The sequence below is a fragment of the Microcaecilia unicolor genome, chromosome 1 (assembly GCF_901765095.1).
Source record: "Microcaecilia unicolor chromosome 1, aMicUni1.1, whole genome shotgun sequence".
Lineage (NCBI taxonomy): Eukaryota > Metazoa > Chordata > Amphibia > Gymnophiona > Siphonopidae > Microcaecilia > Microcaecilia unicolor.
In genome coordinates this window covers 701639568-701663521 of record NC_044031.1, presented here as the reverse complement: position 1 = coordinate 701663521, position 23954 = coordinate 701639568, and the positions used below count along the sequence as shown (strand labels likewise).

Sequence of the window (23954 nt, the reverse complement as noted above, 5' to 3'; positions counted from 1 at the left end):
GGCAGGGGGAGAGAAGAGTTCACTGGACATGGAGAGGAGAGGAGGGCAAGGCAGGGGAGAGAAGAGATTGCTGTAGAGGAGAGGAGGGGAGGGCAGGGGTAGAGAAAAGATTGCTGGACATGGAGAGGAGAGGAGGCAGGGGGAGAGAAGAAATCGCTGGACATGGAGAGGAGAGGAGGGCAGGGGGAGAGAAGATTTCGCTGGACATAGAGGAGGGAAGGGCAGGGGGAGAGAAGAGATCGCTGGACACAGAGAGGAGGGGAGAGAAGAGATCGCTGGACAGGAGAGGAGGGGATGGCGGGGGAGAGAGGAGAACTGCTGGACAATGATGGATGATTGGGGGTAGGGGAGAGAGGTATTTTGCTGGATATGGGTGGATGGAGGAGAGGGCAGTGGAGAATGGACAGTTGCTGGACATGGATGGATGGATGGAGGGGGAGAGAGGAGAATTGCTGGACATGGATGGATGGATGAGTGGGGGCAGGGGAGAGAGGAAATTTGCTGGATATGGGTAGGTGGTGAAGAGGGCAGTGGATGTCACGTTTTCCAAAGCAGGAACTAGGATCGTGGGCCCTTGGGCCACTGCCGAGGAGCGGCAGTGGCAGGCAAAACCACCCACACAGGGATAAGGCAGAACTCTGACAGGGCCAGCTAGACTTCACCTGCACTTGACCACCATTCCCAAGGAGTTGAGCCCCTGAGTGCAGGTGGCCGGCAGGACTTACCGGATAGGGCAGGAACTGGAAACCAGCCAGATACACACAGGGTCTAGAATACACAGGGAAGTTAGGCAGAATACTAGACTAGGACTCTCAGACAGACAAGGGACAGAACTGAAAGCTGCAAGCAGCCACTGAAACAGGGAACACACACAGATAGACAAGAGACAGAACTGAAACCTGCCTGGAAGCCACTGAACAAGAAACACAGACAACCTAGAACTAGACAAAGAAACAAACAAACAAGAAACAAGACTGGGAAACAAGCAATACAGTACAAGAAGCTACACAATGACTAACTATAATCAGGCAAGAATACAGACTATAAACTGGACTAGGCAGAAGTGCAGCAAGCACCAACAAACCAGGGCCTTAGGCGATGCAAAGGCAAAGCAGAGAGTTTCCAAATGGCTAATAAGCCCCGCAGCAGCTGAGATTCACTGCAGCAATCACAAGGCAGCTACGGGTGCTGTGCAGGCTCAAACAAGACAAGCAAGTCTAGCAGGCCGGAAGATCCAGACTGGACTGGACTGGGCTGAAGTCTGGAACAGGAAACAGCACACAGACAATCCAATGCAGCCACCAGGTCTGGCCACCAGGGGGTGAGATGACTGAGCCTGAAACCTGGGCATGGCCGTGACAGTGGAGAATGGACAGTTGCTGGACATGGATGGATGGAGGGGAGGGCAGGGGAGTGAGGAGAAATGCTGGACATGGATGGATGAATGGGGGCAGGGAGAGAGGAAATTTGCTGGATATGGGTGGATGGAGGAGAGGGCAGGGGAGAATGGAGAGTTGCTGGACATGGATGGATGAGGGGAGGGAAGTGAGGAGGAGATGCATATGGATGGAGGGGAGGGAAGAAAGGAGAAATGCTGGACATGGATGGAGGGAAGGAAAGACAAACAAAGGAAGGAGATGCAAATGGATGGAGGGGAAGGGAGAGAGGAGAAATGCTGGACATGGATGGAGGGGAGGGAAGACAGAGGATGAAGATGCACATGGATGAATGGATGGGAGGGGAGTGAAGAGAAATGCTGGATATGGATGGAGGAGAAACTGCTGAATTTAAGGGCTGGATCGGAACACTTTGAGGGCAGATACTGAAACTCGAGGAAGGATAGGGACAGGGCTACAGATGGTAGACAGGACGCATAAGGACACAGGAGGATGGTGGACATGGTGAGTGAAAAAATATCAAATGGAAAGAAGACACTGCATAAAACAGAAGACACTGAGACCAAAGCAAATAGAAAAACTAAATGCTCAGACAACAAAGGTAGAAAAAAGTATTTTATTCAGAACGTATTAATTATAATATGTCAGCTTTTGGAAATTTGCATCTGTGATATTTTGCATGTAAGTTTCAATTTTTCTAGTACTTCTTGAGGTAACTTTCCAGTTCAGTATTTTGCCTTCATATTTTTTTATTTCTAGTTCCTTGTGTCATATCTGTTGTCATATGTTTTTCATGTGTGATCAAGGTACAGTATTCTGCTAGTGTGTAGTATTTGCAGCCCTTTTTGTTTTTTTTTTTCATTAGGTAGTGTACTGGTGTTTTACAGCCCGGTGTAATTACAATGCTGCCTTTCCACGCATAAGGTTGTAGCTCGTCCTGTCCTTGGAATTAGTGCTGTTAAGGTTTGGTAAGGTTATGAGTGGGTTTTTGTACAAGTTTGTGTATAGTGTTTTGCAGTGGAGAGATTGTGTGTTGGCCTTACTGTGGTGGCACCAAAACATCAGAAAGGGTGTAGAGCCTAAATCATGACACACTACCTCTTGAAGGATCTACATATAGAGCTTATGCATTTCTAAGGTCTACACTGGCATGGTATGGGAAAGGGGGTGGGGAAATACTACTGGAGAGGAAGAGGGTGTGCTGGGTAAGGAGGAAAGAAGGAAGGAAGGAAGGAAGGGAGAAAGAGCTGGCTTTTTTGGGAATAACCGTAATGTATATGTATGAGATACAGTGGGGGAAATAAGTATTTGATCCCTTGCTGATTTTGTAAGTTTGCCCACTGACAAAGACATGAGCAGCCCATAATTGAAGGGTAGGTTATTGGTAACAGTGAGAGATAGCACATCACAAATTAAATCCGGAAAATCACATTGTGGAAAGTATATGAATTTATTTGCATTCTGCAGAGGGAAATAAGTATTTGATCCCTCTGGCAAACAAGACCTAATACTTGGTGGCAAAACCCTTGTTGGCAAGCACAGCGGTCAGACGTCTTCTGTAGTTGATGATGAGGTTTGCACACATGTCAGGAGGAATTTTGGTCCACTCCTCTTTGCAGATCATCTCTAAATCATTAAGAGTTCTGGGCTGTCGCTTGGCAACTCGCAGCTTCAGCTCCCTCCATAAGTTTTCAATGGGATTAAGGTCTGGTGACTGGCTAGGCCACTCCATGACCCTAATGTGCTTCTTCCTGAGCCACTCCTTTGTTGCCTTGGCTGTATGTTTTGGGTCATTGTCGTGCTGGAAGACCCAGCCACGACCCATTTTTAAGGCCCTGGCGGAGGGAAGGAGGTTGTCACTCAGAATTGTACGGTACATGGCCCCATCCATTCTCCCATTGATGCGGTGAAGTAGTCCTGTGCCCTTAGCAGAGAAACACCCCCAAAACATAACATTTCCACCTCCATGCTTGACAGTGGGGACGGTGTTCTTTGGGTCATAGGCAGCATTTCTCTTCCTCCAAACACGGCGAGTTGAGTTCATGCCAAAGAGCTCAATTTTTGTCTCATCTGACCACAGCACCTTCTCCCAATCACTCTCGGCATCATCCAGGTGTTCACTGGCAAACTTCAGACGGGCCGTCACATGTGCCTTCCGGAGCAGGGGGACCTTGCGGGCACTGCAGGATTGCAATCCGTTATGTCGTAATGTGTTACCAATGGTTTTCGTGGTGACAGTGGTCCCAGCTGCCTTGAGATCATTGACAAGTTCCCCCCTTGTAGTTGTAGGCTGATTTCTAACCTTCCTCATGATCAAGGATACCCCACGAGGTGAGATTTTGCGTGGAGCCCCAAATCTTTGTCGATTGACAGTCATTTTGTACTTCTTCCATTTTCTTACTATGGCACCAACAGTTGTCTCCTTCTCGCCCAGCGTCTTACTGATGGTTTTGTAGCCCATTCCAGCCTTGTGCAGGTGTATGATCTTGTCCCTGACATCCTTAGACAGCTCCTTGCTCTTGGCCATTTTGTAGAGGTTAGAGTCTGACTGATTCACTGAGTCTGTGGACAGGTGTCTTTCATACAGGTGACCATTGCCGACAGCTGTCTCTCATGCAGGTAACGAGTTGATTTGGAGCATCTACCTGGTCTGTAGGGGCCAGATCTCTTACTGGTTGGTGGGGGATCAAATACTTATTTCCCTCTGCAGAATGCAAATAAATTCATATACTTTCCACAATGTGATTTTCCGGATTTAATTTGTGATGTGCTATCTCTCACTGTTACCAATAACCTACCCTTCAATTATGGGCTGCTCATGTCTTTGTCAGTGGGCAAACTTACAAAATCAGCAAGGGATCAAATACTTATTTCCCCCACTGTATCTCATACATATTCATGATGGTTATTCCCAAAAAAAGCCAGCTCCTTCTCCCTTCCTTCCTTCATATTAGCATATTCATTTGCATATATATATATATATATATATATATATAAGCAAATGAATATGCTAATATGCCCCGTCCATCCTTTGCCCCCCCCCCAATGAAACAGTCAAACTACGCCCATGAGTGGCGGTACCAGGCAGAGCAGCGGTGTCAAACTACGCCCATGAGCGGCGATACCAAGCACAGCAGCGGTGGCAGGCAGGCAAGAGTGGTGTTCTTTCCTGCTCCCTGAAGAGGCCATTAGACCACCAGGGATCTTCAAGGTAGGCCCAGGAGGCTGTAGTGTACGGGGGGGGGGGGGGGGGGGCGGGTGCTGGTAACAAAGGTGGGGCAGCAGCAGCGGGGGCCAAGGGGAGGCCCAATGACCCTTTCTCCCAGGGGCCCAGATCACTGTCAGCCCATCTCTGCATCAAACGGACTCAGATGTATCTAAAGAAAAGGTTAACCCTCTATACACTGAAGCTTCTAAAGTCTTCCCGAAAAGCATCCTTAACTGTACCCTCATCAAAAGAAATCATGTGATGTGACACCCATAAGTCAGCTTTCTAGGAGTAGAACTCAAACTCTGAAACTGACTCCCAGAGAGAATACACTTAACTCTAGACTCCCTCTATTTCAGGAAGCAGGTAAGTCTGGCTCTTCTCTCAAGCCTCCAAAAGGTAATTTTATAGGAGGGGACCTATGTGTCTTTATAAAACACTAGCATCAACCGCAGAAATTGTGCCTATGTTGCAGGTACAGATATTTACACCAGCTTGATTATTTAGGTACTTGCGTAAATTAGTATATGTGATAATCTACATGCATACTTGAGAACTCTGTCCACGATCTGCCCAAACTCCAACCCTCTATAAGACTGCCAACAAAGTATGCAACATGTCAACACACCTGCTTTTACAGTGGTCAGAATTTTTTCCATGTACACACAAAAATGGCCTTATAATTTTACCCTCTTAGGGGGAGATTCTATATATGGCACCTAAAAAATCAGCATGGAAAACATTTTTGCCTAAGTGTATTCTATAAGCAGTGCCTAGATTTAGGCACGGTATATAGAATATGTTTAGTTGACATCCCAGGGCCTAAAACTATGCACACCCAAACATGGTGTAAATCCCGCATGTAGATTTAGGCACAGAGGGCCATATCCTATAACTACATGAGCAAATTTCAGAACAGCCACAAAATGCCTACTTCCCTGCCCATAACCACGCCCAATTTTGTCCGTGCGCCTTAGAAGTTAGGTGCTGTGTGTTACAGAATATGCTTAGTGAGTTGTGGGGCCCTTTTACTAAGCTGCGTAAGTGCCTACGCATGCCAATTCCAAGTTACCGCCCGGGTACCTCATGGCCATGCGGTAATTTCATTTTTGGCGCACATCCGCTATGCGCATCTGAACAGTATTGTTTTAATTTTCTGTCGCGCATAGATCATTACCTCCCGGTTACCACGTGAGACTTTACCGCTAGGTCAATGGCTGACGGTAAGGTCTCAGACCCAAAATGGATGCATGGCAATTTTCATTTTGCCGCACGTCCATTTTCTGCAAAAAAGTTTACAAGGCATTTTTTTACAGGTGCACTAAAAAATGATCCTGCGCAAGCCCAAAACACGCGTCTAAACTACTGCAGGCCATTTTTAAGTGCACCTAGAAATGGGGGGAAGGCCGACAGTCGCTCAAAAGCGCATGGTTCGGGAAAAGGTATCTTGCAAAGATACCTCACAAACAGGGAAGATAGGGTTTCTGGATAGTGAGGTTGCACAACAGACCGTGGTAGACCAGGTGCCCTTAAATACAACTAAAGATCAGATAAAAGATGTCAAATCAATAGTGTCAGGTACTAAGCATCATGCAAATAAGAACAACAAACATACTCTGAAATGTCTATATGCAAATGCTAGGAGTCTAAGAAATAAGATGGGAGAGTTGGAATATATTGCACTAAACGAAAAATTGGATATAATAGGCATTACTGAGACCTGATGGAAGGAGGATAACCAGTGGGACACTGTCATAACGGGGTACAAAGTATATCGTAGTGATAGGGTGGACCGGACTGGTGGAGGGGTTGCATTGTATATTAACGAGAGCCTTGACTCAGATAGATTACAAATTCAGCAGGACACAAATCACACCTTTGAATCATTGTGGGTTGAAATTCCATGTATAAAAGGGAAAAAAACGGTGATAGGAGTGTACTACCGTCCGCCTCGCCAGGATGAGCAGGTAGACACAGAAATGATAAAAGAAATCAGAGACGCGAACAAAATGGGCAATGTGATAATAATGGGTGACTTCAATTATCCAAATATAGACTGGGTAAATGTAACATTGGGACACGCTACAGAGATACAATTCCTTGATGAAATCAAGGGCAGCTTTATGGAGCAACTGGTGCAGGAGCCGACGAGAGAAGGAAAAATTCTAGACTTGGTCCTTAGTGGAGCGCATGATCTGGTGAGGGACGTTATGGTACTGGGGCCGCTTGATAACAGTGACCATAATATGATCAGTTTTGATATCGACCTTGAAGTAACTGTACACAGAAAGTCAAATACGTTAGCGTTTAACTTTAAAAAAGGAGACTATGATAAAATGAGAAGAACGGTAAAAAAAAAACTTAGGGGGTCAACTGAGAGAGTAAAAACTGTACAACAGGCGTGGACGCTGTTCAAAAATACCATCCTGGAGGCCCAGGCCATACATATTCCGCGAATTAGAAAAGAAAGACGGAACTCCAAAAGACAGCCGGCCTGGTTGAAAAGTGAGGTGAAGGAAGCTATTAGGGCTAAAAGAAACGCCTTCAGAAAATGGAAGAAGGAACCGTCTGAAAATAACAAAAAGCAGCATAAGGAGTGTCAAAGCAAATGCAAGGCACAGATAAAGAAGGCCAAGAGGGATTACGAAAAAAGATAGCATTAGAGGCAAAAAAACATAGTAAAAAATGTTTTCGGTATATTAAAAGCAGGAAGCCGGCAAAAGAATCAGTTGGGCCGCTGGATGACCGAGGGGTAATAGGGGCGATCAAGGAAGACAAAGACGTAGCGGACAGACTGAATGAATTCTTTGCTTCGGTCTTCACCGAGGAAGATTTGGGTGGGATACCGGTGTCGGAAATGGTATTTCAAGCGGACGAGTCGGAGAAACTTACTGACTTCACGGTAAACCTGGAGGACGTAATGGGGCAGTTCGGCAAACTGAAGAGTAGCAAATCTCCTGGACCGGAAGGTATTCATCCTAGAGTACTGATAGAACTGAAAAATGAGCTTGCGGAGCTACTGCTAGTGATATGCAAGTTATCCTTAAAATCGAGCGTGGTACCGGAAGATTGGAGGGTGGCCAATGTAACGCCCATTTTTAAAAAAGGCTCCAGGGGAGATCCGGGAAATTATAGACCGGTGAGTCTGACGTCGGTGCTGGGGAAAATGGTAGAGGCTATTATTAAAAACAAAATTACAGAGCACATCCGAGGACATGGATTACTGAGACCGAGTCAGCACGGCTTTTGTGTGGGGAAATCTTGACTGACCAATTTACTTCAATTCTTTGAAGGAGTAAACAAACATGTGGACAAAGGGGAGCCGGTTGATATTGTGTATCTGGATTTTCAAAAGGCGTTTGACAAGGTACCTCATGAAAGGCTACAGAGGAAATTGGAGGGTCATGGGATAGGAGGAAATGTCCTATTGTGGATTAAAACCTGGTTGAAGGGTAGGAAACAGAGAGTGGGGTTAAATGGGCAGTATTCACAATGGAGAAGGGTAGTTAGTGGGGTTCCTCAGGGGTCCGTGCTAGGACCGCTGCTTTTTAATATATTTATAAATGATTTAGAGATGGGAGTAACTAGCGAGGTAATTAAATTTGCTGATGACACAAAGTTATTCAAAGTCGTTAAATCGCAACAGGATTGTGAAAAATTACAAGAGGACCTTAAGAGACTGGGAGACTGGGCGGCTAAATGGCAGATGACGTTTGATGTGAGCAAGTGCAAGGTGATGCATGTGGGAAAGAAGAACCCGAATTATAGCTATGTCATGCAAGGTTCCACGTTAGGAGTTACGGACCAAGAAAGGGGTCTGGGTGTCGTCGTCGATAACACACTGAAACCTTCTGCTCAGTGTGCTGCTGCGGCTAGGAAAGCGAATAGAATGTTGGGTATTATTAGGAAAGGTATGGAAAACAGGTGTGAGGATGTTATAATGCCGTTGTATCGCTCCATGGTGCGACCGCACCTTGAGTAATGTGTTCAATTCTGGTCGCCGCATCTCAAGAAAGATATAGTACAATTGGAAAAGGTGCAGCGAAGGGCGACTAAAATGATAGCGGGGATGGGACGACTTCCCTATGAAGAAAGACTAAGGAGGCTAGGGCTATTCAGCTTGGAGAAGAAACAGCTGAGGGGAGACATGATAGAGGTATATAAAATAATGAGTGGAGTGGAACAGGTGGATGTGAAGCGTCTGTTCACGCTTTCCAAAAATACTAGGACTAGGGGGCATGCGATTAAACTACAGTGTAGTAAATTTAAAACAAATCGGAGAAAATCTTTCTTCACCCAACGTGTAATTAAACTCTGGAATTCATTGCCGGAAAATGTGGTGAAGGCGGTTAGCTTAGCAGAGTTTAAAAAGGGGTTGGACGGTTTCCTAAAGGACAAGTCCATAAACCGCTACTAAACGGACTTGGAAAAATCCAAAATCCCAGGAATAACATGTATAGAATGTTTGTACGTTTGGGAAGCTTGCCAGGTGCCCTTGGCCTGGATTGGCCGCTGTTGTGGAGAAGATGCTGGGCTCGATGGACCCTTGGTCTTTTCCCAGTATGGCATTACTTATATACTTATACTTATATACTTAGTAAAAGAACCCCTGTGTGCGCAAATTCTAATTATTGCTAATTAGTGCTCATTATTGCTTGTTAAGTGCTGTTATCAATGCTAAATTAGCTTGTTAAGCCAGTTAAGTTACATACATTGTTATAGAACTCACCTGGATTTCGGCACGGATCTCTAGGCGTGCTATATAGAATCCGGGGGTTAATGGCTGTGGCATCTAGCCAGCCAATCACTCACACACATTAGGAACAGCTTTGCTGTACAACCTCTAAATGAAATCAGATACATCGTGCCAAACGAATCTCATTGAATTCTTTGACTGGGTGACTGGAGAATTGAAACAGGGACTTGCTATAGACATAATCTACTTAGATTTCAGCAAAGCTTTTGACACGAATCCCCACAGGAGGCTCTTGAATAAACTTGACAGACTGAAGATAGGACCCAACCTGGTTAACCTGATTAGGAACTGGTTGATGGGCAGACGCCAGAGGGTGGTGGTTAATGGAATTCGCTCGGATGAGGGAAAGGTGAGTAGTGGAGTGCCACAGGGATCGGTGCTGAGGCTGATTCTGTTCAATATATTTGTGAGTGACATTGCTGAAGGGTTAGAAGGTAAAGTTTGCCTTTTTGCGGATGGTACTAAGAATTGTAACAGAGTGTACACCCCGGAGGGAGTGGAAAACATGAAAAAGGATCTGCAGAAGCTAGAAGAATGGTCTACGGTTTGGCAATTAAAATTCAATGCGAAGAAATGCAAAGTGATGCACTTAGGGAGTAGAAATCCACGGGAGACATATGTGTTAGGCAGTGAGAGTCTGATATGTACAGACGGGGAGAGGGATCTTGGGGTGATAGTATCTGAGGATCTAAAGGCAACGAAACAGTGTGACAACGCGGTGGCCGTAGCTAGAAGGTTGCTAGGCTGTATAGAGAGAGGTGTGACCAGCAGAAGAAAAGAGGTTTTAATGCCTCTGTATAAGTCGTTGGTGAGGCCCCACCAGGAGTATTGTGTTCAGTTTTGGAGGCCGTATCTTGCTAAGGATGTAAAAAGAATTGAAGCGGTGCAAAGAAAAGCTACGAGAATGGTATGGGATTTGCGTTACAAGACGTATGAGGAGAGACTTGCTGACCTGAACATGTATACCCTGGAGGAAAGGAGAAACAGGGGTGATATGATACAGATGTTCAAATATTTGAAAGAGTGGTGGATACTTGGAATGCCCTCCCGCGGGAGGTGGTGGAGATGAAAACGGTAACGGAATTAAAAAATGTGTGGGATAAACGTAAAGGAATCCTGTTCAGAAGGAATGGATCCTCAGAAGCTTAGCGGAGAATGGGTGGCAGAGCTGGCGGTAGGAGGCGGGGCTAGTGGTTGGAAGGCGGGGCTAGTGCTGGGCAAACTTCTAGGTCTGTGCCCTGAAAATGGCAGATACAAATCAAGGTCAGGTATACACATAAAGTAGCACATATGAGTTTATCTTGTTGGGCAGACTGGATGGACCATGCAGGTCTTTCTCTGCCGTCATCTACTATGTTACTATCCTGCTTATTTTCAAAGGAGATCACTGGCTATCTTCCGACACAAATCGGGAGATGGTCGGCCATCTCCTGAACCCGGACAAATCGGTATAATCGAAAGCTGATTGGCCGGCGCCAACTGCTTTCCCTCGTGGAGCCGGCCAAACTTCAAGCAGGCATGTCGGTAGGGTAGCGAAGGCGGGACGGGGGGATGGGGGCATGGTCACAAGATGGCCAGCTTTGCCCGATAATGGAAAAAAGAAAGCTGGCCCTGACGAGCATTTCGCCGGCTTCACTTGGTCCCTTTTTTTTTCAGGACCAAGCTTCAAAAAGGTGCCCAAACTGACCAAATGACCACCGGAGGGAATCGGGGATGACCTCCCCTTACTCCCCCAGTGGTCACCAGCCTCTATGCCAGCCTCAAACGTCATACCCAGCTCCCTGACAGCAGTATGCAGATCCCTGGAGCAGTATTTAGTGGGTGCAGTGCACTTCAGGCAGGTAGACCCAGGCCCATCCCCCCCACCTCTTAGACTTGTGATGGTAAATGTTAAGCCCTCCAAAACCCCCCAAAACCCACTTTACCCACATGTAGGTGCCCCCCTTCATCCCTAAGGGCTATGGTAGTGGTGTACAGTTGTGGGGAGTGGGTTTGGGGGGGGGGTTTGGGGGGCTCAGCACCCAAGGTAAGGGAGCTATGCAGCTGGGAGCTATTTTTGAAGTCCACTGCAGTGCCCCCTAGGTTGCCTGATTGGTGACCTGGCATGTCAGGGGGACCAGTGCACTACAAATGCTGGCTCCTTCCACGACCAAATGCCTTGGATTTGGCTGGGTTTGAGATCGCCAGCATTAGTTTCCATTATCGGCGAAAACCGATGCCAGCCATCTCAAACCCGGCCATCTCTGACATTTGGCTGGCCCCAACCGTATTATCGAAACGAAAGACGGCCGGCCATCTTTTTCGATAATATGGTTTGGGACTGCTCTTTGCGGCGCCGGCCATCTATATGTCCCTCTATGTTACTATATACCTTATTTGACTGTGCTTACAATTCACCCTCAATCTAGCCACTCACTCCCAATGCCTTTTGTCTTAATCATCCCTTCCTATTAACATATTTCATTGTATTGTGCTGACATCGCATCATATTTCTGCTATCTGAATTTGTATGATACATCCGACCGATATTCAGTTGGAGGCTGTATTCCCAGATATTCAATGCCAGGCCATGTTCGGGTACTGGCACTGAATACTCAGTTTTAGGTTGGCTGTTAAAGCCTATGCAGTTAAGTGCAATATTCAGCACTTGACTACATAAGCTGAACCACTAAAAGATAGGACTGTTATTTATGTGGCCCAATTTAAGGGTTATCTTATGTGGTCAAGGGCTGAATAATGGTACGTAACCACATAATGCCAACTCATCCCCCAGACTGCCCACAAGTTAGCCGGTTTCAGCACAGGTGCTAACTGTGAATATTCATCGGCGCTAACCGGTTAAAATATGGCATGGAATAATATCAGAACAAGTATTGTCTTTGGTATCCTATTCATCAAGGATGTTTTCTGCCTGTTTGATGCGTCATAAGGACATTGCTTTTGACTCGTAACCACTTGTAACCACTTGCCTCCACCTACCCTCCTCTCCTCCTTCCTGTACACATTAATTGATTTGATTACTTTATTTTTTGTCTATTAGATTGTAAGCTCTTTGAGCAGGGACTGTCTTTCTTCTATGTTTGTGCAGCGCTGCGTACACCTTGTAGCGCTATAGAAATGCTAAATAGTACTAGCAGTAGTAGACTTAGTTAATCCCATATTTAAGGGAGTAAGATATAAAAAAATTTTGCAGAGTTCTTTCTCATATCAGGCAGACCAAGTATGGAATAAATTACCATGAAATATAAAATACTAGTAAAAAAGGCCTGTTTCGGTAGGCAATGAAATGGGCGCTAGCAAGGCAATCCCCCACCCTCCCTCGCTGTCTCGCTCTGTCCCCTCCGAGACCCACACCTCCCTCCCTTCCTTCTTTCCGAGTTCCAGACCCCCCTCCCTTCCAGTTCAAGGCCCCCTCACACCCCTCCCACCGAGTTACAGACTCCCCCTCCCTCCGATTTCAACACCTCCCCTCTGCGTTACTGACCCCTGGACCCCCCTGCCGCGACCCTCTCGACCCCCCCTTTCCGGCAAAGACCCTCCCCCGCCGCCGTCGCGTACCTGTGCTGACGGGGGACCCCAACCCCCGACAGCCGAAGTCCTCTTCTCGTCTGCACCGGCGTTGCTTGCTGAATGGTCTGATCAAGTTTCTGTGCGTGCATCTGATGTCAGACGCACGAACAGAAACTTGATCAAATCATTCAGCAAGCAACACCGCGGCAGCCGAGGACTTCGGCTATCAGGGGTTGGGGTCCCCCGTCAGCACAGGTACGCGATGGAGTTGGTTCGCGCTGCTATGCTGTGATTGGGCACTGTCGCTGCTGACGCACCCGGAAGTGGGAGACGTCATCATTTCAGGAGATGGATACAGAAGCACGAATGCCTCAAGGCATATGTCCACGCAGTCAGCTTCAGAACTTTGGAGGTGTGTTTTATTGTATAGGATAATTTCTCTTATTTACAGTTTTGGAGGGATCTGAAAACGTTTCTTTTTGAGGAACACAACTTTTTGGATGTTTAATTATCTCTGATTAGAATTCTTGCTATTTGTGACTTGTATGTAAGCAATAGACTCTTTTTGTAAGCCGCTTTGGACCTGATTGAGATTTAAGCGGGTTAAAAGTGACATTTTAAATTTAGCTTTAACTGCCGCTGAATATCAGTGGTTAGCCACAGACAAGTGAATTATGTGGACAGGAGAAGCTCCTGCCTGCTTTAATTATTTTGAATATTGGCTGGTATATAATATAAATATATTATTATATATAATTGCTTTACCATTGTTATGCTGTTAATACAAAGTAAGTTTCCTGTCCACCTGTTGTACACCGCCTTGGGTCAATCTCTTCATAAAGGTGGTTCACGAATTGTAATAAATAAAGAGATAAAATAAATAGTGAGGTATACACATTGATTCTTATTGCTTCTAGCAGACGTTTTCCAGTAGCTTTCTGCTCATGGAAGCATCTCTCCAAAATTAATTTCATTTAATTTACTAATGACATGCTTTGACAGCATTTGGCAGTTAAATGATAATATATCATACATTTCAAACAGGACAATTTAAGTAGGTTATAGCTGAATGCTTTCATGTATTGTAACTAGCATGTGCTACAATATTGAAGAGGGAAAAAACAAGCCCTAGTTTAGAAATTTAAATCACTTCAGATGACATAGGGCCTCTTTTACCAAGCCGCATTAGCAGTTCCCGCACGGCAATGCTGACGGAGCCTGTTGAAAGTGAAAGGGCTTTGTCGGCATCACTGCACCTGCAGCCGCTAGTGCAGCTTGAAAAAAGAGGCCCGTAATAATTACTGGATGCAAAGTCATTTCAAGATTTGTATTTTAAATATTGCTCACAAACTTGTCACTGTATGCTGTTTTAATGCCAGAAGTTACCTGTGCTTATTTAATGATGTCATATTTATCTGGAAAATGTTTGTGTCACCAGTGCAATTACTTTCAGCCACATAAGGTCTTCTACATAGTGATGAATTTTCCTTACCATGTTGTTGACCCAGTATTGTTTAATCAGAGAAAGCATGATGTACTATCTTTGAGCTGCATTTGTGATTTTGATTCATTCCAAGATCAAGACTGTGACATTGAGTAATTCATGAGTGTCCCATTAAAGTGGAGGAATAGCTTAATGGTTAATGCAATGGACTGAGAACAAGAGAAGCCATGATTCAGATCTCACTGTGGCTCCTTGCGATCTTGGGCAAGTCACTCAACCTGCTATTGCCTCAGGTACTAGGGATTGGCAGCCAGAAAAATTTCATTTTCTGTCATTTCTGCGAATGATAAAAAATTTCAGGGTCCCCTCCGCATGCCCCCCCCCCCAAAGCAGACAAATTCCTCCTTCCCACAGTCCCCCTCCACCCCTCTGTAGGTCTCCTGGGCCTACCTTAATATCTCTGGTAGTCTAGTGGGTTTTGTTGGGGCAGGAGTGATACCCACTTGTTTCTGCCCATGGCTGCACTGAATACAGTATGTGGTCATAACTTCTCACCATAGTCTTATGGTACTACAGTGACCTGTAGCAGTACCAAAAGACAATGGCAGAAAGTTGCAGCTGTCAAATTGGATCTGATGCAGGCCTGCAGCCATAGGCTGGAACGAATGGACATCGTTCCTGCCCCAACAGACCTCACTAGACCAACAGGGATATTCAGGTAGGCCCAGTGGGCCTAGAGAGGGGTGGGAGACCAGAAGGTGGCCTGGATCATGGGGGAATTTGGATGGAAGGAGGCTTGTCTGGATCATTTTTTTTCTATTTTTGTTAAAGACTACTCATCCCTATCAAGTTCAAACTTAGATTATGAGCCCTCTGGTGACAGGGAAACCCCTACTTTTCCTGAATGTAACTTGATTTGAACTACAGCTGAAAAAGGTATTGCTAAATCCTTTCCCAAAAATCTCTATAGTCACCAAGTTTCAATTAATATAAACAGGATATAGGAGTTTAGAAAAGAGGTTTCATTATACCGTATCTGCCAAAATCTATGTCAGCAGGCATGACAATAGCCTACAAAGAAGAAGGGATGAACAAATGTCCATTATACACTCCTCCAGGAACACTGTCATTTAAGAGCTGTTCTTAAGAAAACATGCATTAACTCACACCAGATAGGAAACAAGCAAACATAACATCCTCCTGCATAATCACAAGACACGATAGTCTGGAGAGAATTAAACACTGCACCTAGACAGCCATCTTAAGGGCAAATTCAGCTCAATGAATCATTATCTGATGCTTCCCTAGGAAAAACAATTCAATACCATCTACTATACTAGTGCCAAATTCATAATAACACGTGGAGGTGTATTTTCAAAGCACTTAAATGTACAAAGTTATATAGTAACCTATGGAACTTTGTAAGTCTAAGGGGCCCTTTTACAGAGTGGCGGTAAACCCAATGCTTGCTTAATGCTCGCTGTTTCGGGACTACTGCTGGCCCAATGCGGCTGCCGGCGGTAGTCCCGCCCCGAGCGCACGCCATTTCTGGGGGAAAAAGAAAACCCCCGGAAATGGCTTGCATGGCGATAACCCAGTGGTAATCGGGCATTGCCATGAGCTGCCCGGTTACTGCCAGGTTAGTGCGGGAGCCCTTATCGCCACCTCAATGGGTGGCGGTAAGGGCTTCCCGTCACATGGCCATGGGTGTGCCTGGGGTATTTTTACCCACTGAGGTAAAAAGGGCTCTGGTGCATAGGAAAAACAGCCCCTGCCACTAGCGCAGGGCCCTTTTTCCTGCAGCTTGGTAAAAGGACTCCTAAGTGCTTTGAAAATGAGCCCTTATATTGAACTATATAACCAAGTGCATGTGCTGGATGAAATGAAATGAAAAATTATGCTAGGGATGGGTGAAAGTGTTGAGTAAATGATGCTTCTTACCATAGTGGCTGCACATTCAATCCTGTGCTACTGCCTTTTCATTATCACACAGCAGCCAATATGCATGGTGTATGACTCATAACATCTTTAACCCTCTGGGATATACAGGGCTGAGCACTTTCAAACACAGCTATAAAAGGAGTTAATGCTTTTCAGAAACAATCTCACAGGAAACAATGAACCGAATTCTAGTTTAGAACCATGTTCTCAATACATGTGATATATTTGCATGTACTAGGTCATCGGTGTATGCAAATATATGTTGTGCTTATTTATTGTTGATATCTTGAAAATCTTATTGGCTGTGGAGCCATGACAACAGGTTTGGGAAACAATATAGTAGGGAAAACATTACACAGGAAATGAGTTTTGCACCAAAGATTGCAACTAATAGGCCTTTCTGGGCTGGCCCTTAGGCTTGGCTATATTGCAGAGCACTGTGGTAAAGATCTCCCAGCTGCTGGGGATTGGATGTACCACAGGATCTAACACACTTAAGCTCTGGGATGGAGGGAGAGGAGGAGAACGTGTCTGTAGTGGTGCTGAGGTTAATCTCAGAAGACACTTTCCTCGAGTCCTGGGTTAATGAGAGAACATGCGGTACCTTTGCATATTATCTGGGGAAAGGTATTCTAAAATAAGCAGAGAAAAACAAACCACTGAGCTACAGGTTGAAGGCTGTTTCACATCATCTTAATCATATTAGTATTTCTAATGAAGCTTACCCACTCCAATAATTTTTATATTCAAGACAAACATGACTGAGGAGTAGGTAGGACCTCTGTTGAGATCTATGTACAGCATGCTTGAAATGAATCATATGGATGTTGAATGAATGAATTTCTGTAAGAGGCACCAAGAAATATTCTGCTTAGAGGGAAATGGGTGAAATCCTGAAATAATCTCTAACATGTAAAAGGTGTCTAAAGAGTCACATCTCAGAGCCTCTAATACCAGGCAAACAGGACCATGATGTAATTGTCTGGAGCCTGGCCAGGCACCCTGGACACCACCCAAAGAAACAACACAGAGATTATAAACTGTATTTAATGGTTTCTTCTTGTAGGTCTTCTGTATTTGGTAGAGAGATATATTTGTGGTTGAAATGTTATACTTGGGTATTTTTTTCAGTTAAAAAACCAAAGCATGTAGGATTTTCTGGATCAGAAGCCATACATTTCAATTTTCTGTATCTAAGAGAGCCACATTTTAATGAGTATTTTAAGCTAAAAACACCTTTAACCTGCTTGTGCCTGGTGAGTGAAATTATGTTTCACGTGTTTCTGCATAATTATTAATTTATTTATTTCTGAACATTTGATAAACTGCACTTTTATTCACTTATGAGTGTGGTTCACATTTCATATAATTGAAATATTATGTACTAGTGATAGGTACAGCATAGAATGTCCAGTACATTTAGGGGGTAATAGTGTAATGGTGCATCTATGTATATGCATGCAGAGGGCATATTTCCTAGAAAGGAAGATTGGGCCTACATGCCTTTATCGAATAGTAGCATAACAAGTGCAATGCACACCTATAATTTAGGCGTGAACTTACACCAGCCACAGAGGTGGTGTTAAGTGCTTGTGCCTAAACGTCAGAATATGCACATAACTTACAATTTTCTAAACGTTACGTGTATGGTGAGTTCTATCCATGATCCACCCAGAATTCACCAATGTGTATGCTACCTGTAAAATACACACTGGGCTAGATTCTATAAATGGCACCTAAACAAACCACTTAAGCAGTATTCTATAAGCCGTGCCTAAAGTTTGGCGTGGTTTATAGAATAATACTTAAGTGGAAAAGTCATGCATAAATTTTTAGGCACTGCTATTTGCACCAATGATAATGTGGTGCAAATACCTGTGCCTACATTTACACGTGGAGAACCCACATTCTATAATTACGCATATAACTCAAAACCACGGCCCGATCCACCCCAAACGCCCATGACCGTCCCATTTCCACGCCCTCTTTTTCAGGCTACACATTGGCGTAGATCCCACAACTAAATTTATGTGCACGTATTCTAATTAAATCTAATTAGTGCCAATAATTGCTTGTTAAAAAGCCAATTATGGCACTAATTGACATTCTATTAAGCTGTGTGTGCAAATCAGGCACATGGCTACATTTATGTGCACAATCTTTGGTGACCTTTAAAGAATCAGGGGGACTATGTATGACGTGTACATATTTACAGAATAGCACTGGGGTAAAACGTTGACATTTATGTGCACACACATACACATATATGCAATTATTCTAATCATTTATGTGTAACAATTAGTGGCCACTTCATATAGAGGCCCTTTTACAGAGCGGCGGTAAGTCCAATGCAGGCTTACCGCTTGTTCTTCTGGGACTACCAGCAGCCCAACAGTGGTAGTCCTGCCCCGAAACAGCACCATTTCCAGGGGAAAAAGAAAAACCCCAGAAATGGCTTGCCCGACGATAACCAGTTACTGCTAGGTTACAGCGCTAGCCCTTATTGCCACCTCAATGGGTGGTGGTAAGGGCTCCCCGCCGCATGAGCATGCGGTAAAAGGTCTCTTACCATAAGGCCATGTGTGCTGGGGAATTGTTTACCCACTGCAGTAAAAAGGGCCCTGGCGCATGGGATAAATGGCCCCCGCTGCTGGCGCAGGGCCCTTTTTCCTGCAGTTTAGTAAAAGGATCCCAGAATTATCCTCTTAAGGCCCAATTCACTCAGGTTTTCTCCCCCTAGTAGAAAAATACTGGCTCCGAAACAGTTCTGAAGGCGTGTGGGTTGCAACGGAATGGCACAGTTGGGATCTGGGGCTTGGCGAATGAGTCAAGTGTTCTGTGTGCTGTATCTGAAAACATTTCCTGTAATTTATTTGCAATAACTCCCTTTTAAATACTATAATTAATTCCTTACATCCTACCTAACACAAGATTACAATACCATGTGGTATTTAGGAGAAACTGGCTTGTACACATTCCTTGACAATGAAACATGGCAGATGTAGTGACTGCTTACCTGATAATAACACACTGGTTTTCTCTGTCAATAACCATGTTCCTATACATATTGTCTGCCAAAGCATAAATATGTGGTGGATTTTCATACTGAGCCTTCAAAAAAAAAAACAAACAAGAAAAAAATTAGGGGTCGAAGGGCATTTTCAATATGATGTCCAAATCTGATTTTTGACATTTTGCAAAAAAAACATCCAAAAATCCAAGGCCAAACATGGTCATTTTCACACCAGAAAAACTCTACTTTAGAAGTTTTTGTGTTCCGCATGTTTTTCTTTGAGGGCCATTTTCAAACAAAAAAAAACGCAAAAAAACAAACCATTGGGATATCTAGGGGCCAGAAGTCTTACCAAACTGGCCATACAGACATCCCCACTGAGCAGTGGGGCAGCCTAGTGGGCACTGCAATGAACTTCACATAAAAGGTCCCAGGCACATAACCCCCTTATGTTGTATGGTGAGCCCTCCAAAACCCTACCTAACTGTACACCACAACAGCCCTTATGCCTGGAGGTGTCACCTATATGTGGGTTCAGTAGGTATTTTGTGTTTTTTGGGGTGTTTACGCTTTCCACCACAAGTGTACCAGTTAGAATAGGATGTGGGCTTGGGTCGCCTTCTCTGCAGTCCACTGCACCGACCAAAAGGCTACTCCAGGGACCTGCTTGCTGCTGTAAGAGGAATGGCCATTATATATGCAGTTGTCATAGAGCCTGTATGCACTGTCACTTTCACCTCTTAGGGGGTGGGAGGGGTCAGTTACCACTGGGGGTTTAAGGGTGGGGTTATGCCTTTATCCCTCCAGTGGTCATCTGGTCAGTTTGGGCACCTTTTTGGTACTTAGTCATTATTGAAACAGGTCTACCCAAAAATGTCCTATTTTTTGCCCTGGATATTTTTACAATGTTCCATTATTTCAGAAAAACATCCAAATTGTAAGCCTGCCTTAGTCCCCACCCAAAACACACCTCCAACATGCCCCCTTGAGATATAGATGAGCTGCACTGAAAAACGTTTTACAAATGAGTTTCAAAAATAGCGATTTGGATGTTTTTGCAAAAATAAACATCCAGCTTCCATTTTGTGCTGTTTTTTTTTTAGATGTTTTTTCTGTTTCAAAAATGAGCCCTAAAGGCAACTCAGTCCTGGAACTTCATCTAACATGTGACTGAGTCTTGATGAGTCTTCCAAGACTGAGTATGATTTTCAGAAAATGCCTAATGAATATACATGAGTTACCTTTGCACTCAATAGGCTTCCACTATATACAAGTCTATCTCATGCATAGTCAGTGTGCATAATCCTGCTCCAAGAAAAAGTTAGAAATATTGATGTGGGGCAAAGCTTTAACACTGCGAACATAATTAATAACAACCTAGAATGAGTATTACGAGAACCTACTCTCTGAGAAAAGAAAACATTAAAATGTACATTCCACAGGCAGCGTACACAGATGAATTTTGCCTCACTCACTTACATGGTCATCTTCTTCCACAATTGCCATCAAAAGCTGTCATTTAAAATGTATGTCATTCGCTAAATTCATACTATTTACATATACATCTAGATTCTATAAAGGTCACCCAAATTTGGGTGTGGATCCCAGATCGGCACCCAGAATGATTAATTAATAGGCTCCAATGATTTAATTACTAGAGCTAACAAGCACTTAATTGGCACTAATTATGATTATGGGAGGGGCATGGGCAGGTCATGTGCATTCGTAACAGATATGCGCAGTGTTACAGAATAGTGGGGATTTCAGCCCAAACTGTGCACCAGGATTTATACCAAGTTTCAGCTGGCGTAAGTCCTTGTGTTCAAAGTTGTGCCCCGAATTCTGCATGCAACACTATTCTATAAAGAGTGCTCAATCTGGAGTTTCCTTTACAGAATAGCATTGAGAACTGAATCTTAGCAGCAAAATTTATAGAATCTGGCCCACAGTATACACTTTTCTTACAGAATGCACATGATATGCACACACCCATTCATTCTATAATCCAGTGTGCACATTTTTGCACTTAACACACAAAATGTGGCCGCACCTAAATGTTGGTGCATGCATTATGGGGGAGCTTCTATATATGGCGCCTAAAAAAAATCGGCGCTGAAATCAGTGTCAACTATGTGTATTCTGTATATGGCGCCTGGAAAATCCGCATGGAAAACATTTCCGCCTAAGTGTATTCTATAAAATTTCTGTGTGGTTTATAGAATTCACTTATGGCCATCTGCGTGACTATATTTAGTTGTGAGGAATTACACCAAGTAAAACATGGTGTAAATACCAGCACCTAAGTTAGGCCACCTGTTTGTGACTTAGTCGTGACTGAAACAGATCTAGACCAAAACATCTAACTTTTAGCCCTGGAAGTTTTTGCTTTGTTCCATTATGGCAAAAAACACCCAAGTTTTGGGAATGCCCAAATCCCACCGCTGACATGCCCCACTTGTGATTTGGATGCACTGTATATGAACTGCATAGAAAACCGTCTCAAAAATGGGTTTTGAAATTAATGATTTGGACTTTTTGGGAAAAAAAAGTCCATCTGCCCCCTTGTGCCACTTTTTGGACATTTTTCTGATTTGAAAATGAGCTCCTTAGTACACTCAGGAGCCCTTTTACCAAGCTGCAGGAAAAAGGGCCCTGTGCTAGCGGCAGGGGCAGTTTTTCCTGTGCGCCAGGGCAGTTTTTTCTGCAGCCAAAAAATGGCCATGTGGGTGAGATAACTCTTACTGCATGGCTATTGAGGTAGCGATAAGGGTTCCTGTGCTAACCTACCAGTAACCGGGCAGCGTGTGGCAATGCTCGATTACCGCCAGGTTAGCGCTGCACAAGCCATTTACGGGGGTTTTCTTTTTCTCCCGGTTATCAATAGAAATCAAACAAAATAAAACATGGAAAAGAAAATAAGATGATACCTTTTTTATTGGACATAACTTAATACATTTCTTGATTAGCTTTCGAAGGTTGACCTTCTTCGTCAGATCGGACGAAGAAGGGCAACCTTCGAAAGCTAATCAAGAAATGTATTAAGTTATGTCCAATAAAAAAGGGTATCATCTTATTTTCTTTTCAATGTTTTATTTTGTTTGATTTCTATTGATAACCTTAAGAGTGGACTAACACGGCTACCACACTCCTCTACTTTTTCTCCCGGAAATGGTGCGCTTGGGGCAGGACTATCGCCGGCGGCCGCGTTGGGCTGGTGGTAGTCCTGGAAGAGCAAGTGGTAAGCTTACCGCTCGCTCTGTGAAAGGGTCCCTCAATAAATAATAACAAGACTAAAATGAGCTTTGGTTTGAGTTTTATTACGTGTACTGAAGAATGCAAGCTGAGTTGAACATGAATGTATAAGTGTGTGTAAACTTCAATGTGCATCCTAAAAAGTCTATGAGGGGAACTGAACTAAGAGAGCAGATATGCAACTGCAATTCTAGAACCACTATCTCTGATCCATATACGCACTTATTTCTGCATGGAAAGCTGAGCTTTCTCAGTCACTGTGTGCCAATACAAATGTAACATTCAAAGTCCAATCTATAATATACAAAGAGAGTAGGGGTGGACCAACCGAAAATCAAGAACTCCAGAGGATAAAAGATGAAAACAATTTATTAATGTACAGAAGTCCAAATAAAAATTCATCAGGAACTACTTTTTATGTTTTTTTATTATTATATGTGTTTTTAGCTGTGGCTTTTACATGCTTTGACTTCTGAGGCAGACGTTCATCGCCGAAACATGGCTCTGTGTCGAGTCTATGAGCTCACTTCTTGATGAATTTTTACTCGGACCCCTATTTTTATTTGGACCTCTATACATAAATAAATTGTTTTCATCTTTTATCCTCTGGGGTTCTCATTTTTTGATTGCAACAGTAGACCACTGGTCCACCCCTATTCTTTTTGTATATTGTTGACTTATGTAGGAGCTTTCTCTACTCCTTTTTTTCATTTAAAGTCCATTCCATGACATTTGGGACCTGCAAGTCATAGAGGTTTATCATCAAGGATGCATTTTAGCCTACAGCTAGAAGCTTCTCCTCTATAAATGTTTGTTAATCACTTCCACTACATTGCTTTTCAGGAATTGATACTCACAGCTCCTTGATACATTTCAATTTCTTTTTCTCCAAAGTAAGGCATTTGCTTGAAGGGATTCACAGAGATTAACACAGGTCCAATGTATGTCTGTACAGAGACCGTTAAGGTTCATCAGATCACCAAAGTAAATGATGCTCACTTGCTCTGCATCAGTATTGGTGATGCACCTTTCATCTATTATGTATAGACAAAACAACGCTTTCAATGTTCAAAATGCACTATACAACAGCATGAATCAATGATCAAGAACAGGCAATCTAGCTTTCAGCTGACCTACAGTTATCATATTGAATGTGAACTAATATTACTAAAAGTATAATAAGAACATTGAACACAAAGAGTAGCCATACTGGGTCAGAACAATGGTCCATCTAGCCCAGTATCCTGTTCTCCAAACAGTGGCCAAGCAAGGTCACAAGTACCTGGCAGAAACCCAAATCGTGGCAATAATCCATACTACAAATCCCAGGGCAAGCAGATGCTTCGCATGTCTGTCTCAACAGCAGACTATGGACTTTTCCTCCAGGAATTTGTTCAAACCTTTTTTAAACCCTGATATGCTAACCGTATGGT

General features: G+C 43.9%; 1 protein-coding gene across 2 annotated transcripts in view; it reads right to left on the bottom strand.

The window, feature by feature from the left end:
* The window catches only part of MYO1E (myosin IE), a 434647-nt gene that overhangs the window by 258727 nt on the left and 151966 nt on the right, over positions 1–23954 (bottom strand). For both annotated transcript variants that reach the window (XM_030188689.1, XM_030188678.1), the window contains exons 3-4: positions 23379–23468; positions 19273–19367 (exon numbers count right to left, since the gene is read on the bottom strand). In XM_030188689.1, coding sequence (XP_030044549.1) covers positions 19273–19367; positions 23379–23468 — 185 coding nt within the window. The remainder of the gene's footprint in view (positions 1–19272; positions 19368–23378; positions 23469–23954) is intronic.